This window comes from Myzus persicae, unplaced genomic scaffold (assembly GCF_001856785.1).
Source record: "Myzus persicae strain clone G006 unplaced genomic scaffold, MPER_G0061.0, whole genome shotgun sequence".
NCBI classification, from domain to species: Eukaryota; Metazoa; Arthropoda; class Insecta; order Hemiptera; family Aphididae; genus Myzus; species Myzus persicae.
This window is the reverse complement of record NW_019101352.1, coordinates 356,648-364,297: the sequence shown is the minus strand read 5'-3', so window position 1 is coordinate 364,297 and position 7,650 is coordinate 356,648. Positions and strand designations below refer to the sequence as shown.

At 31.5% G+C, this 7,650-nt stretch overlaps 1 protein-coding gene across 1 annotated transcript; it reads left to right on the top strand.

Annotated features, from left to right (window-relative positions):
* Positions 1-5,984: 5,984 nt before the first annotated feature.
* On the top strand, positions 5,985-7,372 carry LOC111028733. Its single transcript, XM_022307474.1, has one exon. It carries the CDS (start codon positions 5,997-5,999, stop codon positions 7,245-7,247), a length of 1,251 nt encoding a protein of 416 aa, XP_022163166.1. The 5' UTR covers positions 5,985-5,996; the 3' UTR covers positions 7,248-7,372.
* The last annotated feature ends 278 nt before the right edge of the window (positions 7,373-7,650 follow it).

Below are 7,650 nucleotides of genomic sequence, written 5' to 3'. Positions count from 1 at the left end.
GCCAATGTTAATGTGTTTAGAATTCTTAACGGCCTTGTAATGGTTCGTAACTTCTTGTCTTACTGCCAAGCTTACAACATCATTCTTGTTGTTACTACTAATCATACAATAAATATGTGATAAGAGTATTATAAAATTATTAATTATATTTTAATTTTTTTTTGATATACATATAACATCAAATTTTTTCGATTTTTTATGTTATATCTTATATGATACGAATATTGAATTTATGATGGCTAATATATTTTTAAGATATTTATTCAATAAATTTGTAAGTATTTTGTTGTTCGGATATGATTTTATTAAAATGCATAATTATTTAATATCATTGATAATCAATGTTAATATATACAATGATTATGAATTATCTACCTTCTATTAGACAATTTAACAAAATATATACATAACAATATCTATACAAAATATTCAAACTAGATTATAAGACAATTTAACAACAACATATACACATAACAATATTTATAAATTACATAAAATTTGCAATTTTTTATTTTTCATGTGAGGTATTTGCAAATTATGGTTTGTTCTGGTCAAAGTAGTATAAATTCTAAATCTTATGTATAAGTTTAACAAATAGTCATAGGGTAATTGTTCACAGGGATATTCAAAGTATACATTTAACATTAAAGTTTTAAGTTTTTGCCCAACTTTTGGTGATGGTGCTAAAGTAGGAAATTGATTTGTAAATATATTGTTTAATTCAAAAATATATTGGTAAAAATTACAATCTGGAGTCATTAACTATGAAAACATAGATATAGAGCTGTGTTGATGTGATTTGAAGTGTGTGAAAAAAAAGTTCATCAGATAACTGCCATAAAAGATCTGCCATATCTTAAGCACGTTTCACAAGAATGCATGCAGCGCCGAATAGGCAAGGTATCGGCCTACCGAGTTTTACGATTATAACTGGCCATAAAAAAGTTGATGTCACGTTTTTCAATAAGTTAAAGTCATTAATGGCTATCCATATTTTAGTAATAACATCATATACCATACAATTTAAATTATACATATTATATTAAGCAGTTGACATAGATAAATAATGAATATTTCAAGCCGGCCCACCGAGTTCAACTCGATAACTCGCCGGCTCTATCCGGGCCTGAATGCATGTTATAACACTTCTTTATTAAATAGCCACATATATATGTAAAAGCATTTATTTTTGGCAATTTTAATGATCTGAAATTGGTAGCATCAATGGGTAACGGATTAATTTGAATTAATTTGGGTTAATCTTGGTAAGTGGTAATGTGCAGGGACCTTTTTTTTAAAAAAAAATTGGCGGGCTGATCTCGAGCAATGCATTTCGATGATAAAAGTGTTCGTTACATCATGCCTTACCGCCAAGCTTACAACATCATTCTTGGCTCTCCGAAATGAAGAAAATAAAAGTGGAGGGGTGAGTGTCGCTTCTATAGTGTTCTATGGTATGGGATCGACTTGTTTGTCATTCCCTATTTCACTTATGCCACAAAATTTCATGGAGGAAAAAAACACCGCCGATCGAAATCATTGTACCAACACAGAATCGAAAATTCTTTACAAATAATAAGAATAGTAGTACCAACATAAATAATTAATTTATACATTTTATGAAATACCTATATTTATTTTCATATTCAAAAATTATTGTATTTTAAATATAATTGCATTAAAAATATTATTTTCAAGTTATGCCTAAATTGACAGTATTTAAAGTGTTTATCTAAAATAGAAACTTACACTAAATATTGTTGTCAAAATTACTTATATTAACCATCCAATATTACCTAAGATAAACATTTATGGTAAATTGGAGCAGCTCCGCATTTTTCCAAATAGATAGATGAATTATCTCATTGAGGCTCTGACACATTCCTACATCACTCACTAATGTTTCGTGTTGACTATAGCAAAAAACACTAAATTAATTAATACTACAGGTACAGGCAGAGAGTTAGTTATTGTTATTTCATTCAGAATTAGAAAAGTAACTTTGAATATTTTGAAATTAAATTGTATAATATAATTATAACTGTAATCCCAAATTAATATCTGAAATTAAATGTTCACCTTCTTAAACTTGAACCACAGAATAATCGAAAGCACGAGCTGAGTCAGCGGTTTGACCTATGGTCAAAATTTAAAACAACGACAGTAAAAGGCGTAGGTAAGGTAAAGGTTTGAGTAAAAGCTAATAATGGTACTAAAAAGTGATCCTAAAAATTCGAAAATTAACGAAAGTCGAGAGTAGCGTCAAGTTCGAGAGTCGTTAAGCGACTAAGCGAGTCGTCGTTTGTCGTTGGTCGTTCGTACTTCATAGCTCGTACTTGTGAATCGTGATGGTGGGAGTTGGCTGGGTGGTGGGAAACTGGGAAAAACGTCTCACAAAAACTGTTACAAAACACAACAAAATCCAAATAATAATTATAAACATAATTATTAAATACATACATTATTGATTTTGTATTTCAAGGTGGTTTATTTAGGAATACTAAATTTTAATTAATTTGAGGTTGGTTAAGTTGATTTTTTTTCTTTTTTTTATTCCTCCATGAAATTTCAGAATAAAACCAATAATTCATTTGTGAGGTTATGTCATGCACGCTTTGGCTAAGTGAAACCCGTCTGACCTCTCGGCATTATAGTAACGTGGTCTGAGAATTTCATGACTTCTCTATAGTCCATTATTCTGTGCATTCCTCATCAGTCGTCTCGTCGGAAGTGCAATATTTTCAAAAGGGAGTTGGCAGTAGCAACTTCAGCAGCTGCTCCAAGAACATAAGCAGTCCTTGCAAATGAGTTTTTAGGTTTGAGCAGCATTATAATATTAGTGTTGGTAAGTCTTAAATAATATTATTACTTTTATCGTAGAACGCTATTGTCCCTGTATACCTACATCCATAGTAAATTATCTAATATTGGCTAACACAACGTCTTAATGATAATTCGTTGTTGAGTATAATTTCAAAGGAAGTAATATTTAAATACATTTTGATAATGTATTCTTTGCTTTTATTGTACTACACAAAATAAGAAAATATTGTGTTTTAGAATAAGTTTATTTATTAATATATTAATAAATAAATTGGTTTTTGTCTTTGATTTATTAATATTTTATTTTTTAGATTTGTTAAGAGAAAAAATTTTTTTTAAAAAAGGTCAAATTATAAATAATTGTTGAGTTATTATTGATGAACAAATATAATTAAAAAATATTTAAAAAAATTCATTTGACAGGTTGACATTTTTATTTATTGTTTTATTTTTATTATTTTTATTATTTTATTAATTGTGTTTATTATTCATGAATAAATCAAACAATTTTATAATATATCTATATAAATATAAATAAATGTCGGTTTTTTTCACACTCTTAATCTTTAAAACTACTAGTCCACTACTTAATAGACTGTCACTATTAGTTTATTCTTTTTTTTATAAAACAATGAGTCATTTTTATTTATATACATAATAATGATTATTATGTATATTGAATATTAATCCGTTAGAGAGCGCCACTAGTAAAAACCTTTTAAGTTTACTTTCTGTGGCCGGGAGGTAAATTTTGTGATATTTATATGGATACTGACCTTCCCCTGATCCGGCTGAATATCCGTGTTGTATTTCAAGTGGATCGGACAAGTAGTTTTAAAGATTACATGTGCGAAAAAAAGAGACATTCATTTCTATTTATATAGATATATAGATAATGATTATAATGTATATAAATAAAAATGACTCATTGTTTAAAAAAAAAAAGAAAACACTAATAGTGGCGTGCTTTAACAGATTTATAGTAATGAACTTCATAAATCTACAAAAATAAATATGAATGTTAATAATAGGTTAGGTTACGGACAAGTATATATTTTGAAAAGTAAATATTTACTACTTTGCTATACTTTCAGGTACTAATATTGTTTGAATGTATTACTGACTACAGTATTAGTATTATGGTATTTCATTATATTGTAAAGCATTCTTATTTATGCACTCTTAACAATATAATTAACACAATATTATGCATAATTATATCATGAAGTCTTATACTCAATTTTTACATTTTTAAATTATTTTATTGATAATAAATTTCAATAAAATATGTATATTTGTTATTTGTATGAATTATATAATACTTTATAGTTAATTGTGGTAAAAGTATTTAATGGAAAGTATTCAATAAAATAGAATAGTTTTTAAAATGCACTTGAATACTTTTTGACAAACAGTATTTAAAATGTGTATTTAATCAATACTTGAAAAAGTATTTGAATACCAATACTCAAATTCTTCACAACGCTGGCTATACGGTTATGAGCTAAAAAATGAGTGTAAAACCCTTTGTTGAAGTGTTTAAATTTAAAAAAGGCGGGAAATGTTTGGACGATTAATGGCTGCTATGACACCAGTTATCCACTCTTTTTATTATCTAGACTCTCTAAGCCGTACCATAGTAAAATAAATAAATAATAATAATAATGATATCAAACAAAATGTCAGTCAAAAATTAGGTTTATACTTATAAGATAAGCTTTTTATAAAATCTAACCTTGTTGCTTTATTTTCATTTACAGATATAGTATAGGTAAATAGAGATCGTGTGTTTATTGTTCATGATGACGACAAACGAACTTTCTTATTATTGCTTATGGAATCTGCAGCAAAATTCATCCATTATCGTAATTTATAATAGAAGGCACTTAATATAATACATAGGAACTATACTCTGTTAGTCGAGAGACCAGGACTGCGCGGAGGACGAAAACTCGTCGATCCCCACCACTTTTACTTGTAACGGCTACGCACCACCTGGCGACCGCCAGCTGCTCAGAATTCGGGCCATGCATACAGTGTCATGTTTTTTTGCAGTGATTTCAATTCATATGTTCGAGCGCGTTTCGTGTAATTTTTAAATAATTAATATAAAAAATGTTTTGTATGTACTTTATAATAGAATATTATTATATTATTATCATTTATATATTAGTAGCATTTTATTATAACGGCCGACATGAAAGTTTATTTGAACTCGCTACGTATGCAAAATAGTTTTAGTCATAGAGAGGGGATATTTGACGGAGCGCTCGTATTTCCATCAGTCGTATGCGCGAAATGGTTCTGGTTTCTCGGTGAACAGAGTATAGAGTCCAAGCTTCCTTATAATTAATACACCACGGAGAACCCCTGAAAACGAAATAATAATTCGGTTACCTAACCATTCTAATGTGACCCAATTCGTGTATACAATTTTTAAGGGACGCAACTAAGGTGCCCCGTGCCGTATAACATCTATAGAAATCATCGTCTCATATTTTTTTGTTTCTGCTAGCAATTGGTTTCCCACAAGTAAAGGAATTATACTTATTACTATCAGCTGACTTCAGTTTCAATGCAGAACACCATTACACCTAATAGTAACGAATTGAACACATTTTATACGATTTGGCATTTTTTACGGAAACAAAATAATATAATAATTTATACGTTATACTGGATAGATAACTGTATACAATATTATACATAATAATTTATAATAATATAATAATATTACATATTCACAGTCTACAGAATAGTATATAATATGGATGATGGATATTAAACAAATCAGTTATAGGGGTAATCTGCAAATCCTGCCTTTGTTTAAAAATTACAGTTTTACATTTTTGTCCTGGATATTTTTAAAAGTATTGGGAAGTTTTTGCATTTGAGTCATACCACAGTTTATACTCTATATATTTATTTACTTTTTGTTTTTTTTAGGTTCCAACGCTACTAAAGACTGTTGCCATCACTTATCCCGTCAACTAATTCACTCGTTGTCTCATGGTACTGTAGTACTGAGTATTGAAAAGGTGTGTGTCGTCAATATGGATGTGTTATCATTTATCACTTTTACTTTGATTATTGTTTAATGTTTTTATTTTTAATTTGCAGTACGCTCAAGCCACTTTCTCTTGGTCGTAAATTATTAGGAAAAAACAGCCGCGATGTCGGCTAACGACGAAAGAATGTACGTCGTACCCAGTCTGTTGAAGTCGGCTTACAACGCGTGTATCAAGATCCATCGGGAAATGTACGACGAGCTGCCACTTCCGGACGTCGACCTTCAGATTTGTTGTGAGTCGGTTTTTACAATCGTGAGACTCAACACGCAGATTTGTGGTTTCGACTCATCGGGTGATAGAAGGTCCATGTTCAGCAAGTTGCAGCGATTTCACTTATTCCAGGACATAATATGCGAGAAAGCCGCGTATTATGGACACATTGATTGTCTGAAGTTCGCTCACGAGATGGGCGTCCCTTGGAACAATTCGAGCCCACTTGTTAAATCGGCTTGCGAAGAGGCCGCAGGAAGGGGTAACCTAGAATGTTTGATTTATGCTCATGAGAATGGTAGTCGGTGGGGAGTGGCGTGTGGAACAGCCGCATCTGGAGGACATCTAGATTGTCTTAAGTATGCCCATGAAAATGGATGCCCATGGAACCAAAATGCGTGTACTTTGGCTGCGAGAAATGGACATTTGGACTGTTTGATCTATGCGCATGAGAATGGTTGTCCATGGGACGAATACACGTGTATGATGGCTGCTCAATATGGACACCTGGACTGTCTGAAGTATTTGCATGAGAATGGATGCCCGTGGAACCGATTCACATGTAATATGGCTGCATTTAATGGACACCTGGACTGCCTGAAGTATATGCACGAGAATGGATGTCCATGGCACGAAGAAACGTGTATGATGGCTGCGGAAAATGGACACATGAACTGCTTGATATATGCGCATGAGAATGGATGCCCATGGAACGAATGGACCTGTACTTATGCTGCAGACAATGGACACCTGAGCTGCCTGACTTATGCTCATGAAAATGGATGCCCATGGGACGAATACACTTGTACTCAGGCTGCGGAAAGTGGACACTTGCACTGTCTCTCTTATGCGCGTAGAAATGGATGCCCGTGGGACGAAGACACGTGTACTCGAGCCGCGGAAAATGGACACCTAGATTGTCTCTCTTATGCTCATGAAAATGGATGCCCATGGGACGAATACACTTGTACTCGAGCTGCTGAAAATGGACACTTAGACTGTCTCTCTTATGCGCATACAAATGGATGCCCGTGGGAGTGGAGAACGTTTTATGGGGCTGTCTTTTCTGGAGACCCACGCTGTTTTCAATATGTATATGAACATGAATGCCCTATGATACCTATATGTAGACGTCAAATATAATATGCTGTATTAATAACTGTACATTGAGTAGTATATACCTAGCATAGGTTTTAAAACGATAATCGATTGAATTCTTATACAATAAACTGTATTATAGGGCGAATGTCGAAGTATCAAGCATGCGTTATTTGTGTTGAGTTTATTATTTCATACATGTATAAATTAAATTAAATAGCAACTCGTAGTGTTATTAAAATTCAAAACTGGGCTAAGAAAAAATATATTTTATAAGTAACATATTTTAAATTTTAAGTAAGTTCCTTTATACATTTTTTTAGATTTTCAAATCACTCAAATATATCTTAAATTCTAAACATAAAAGACTAACACTTGTTTAATCAATGATTTCTTATGGAATTTGAATTTGGGGTGTTTATACCAAAACCATTACAGCAATCTTGAA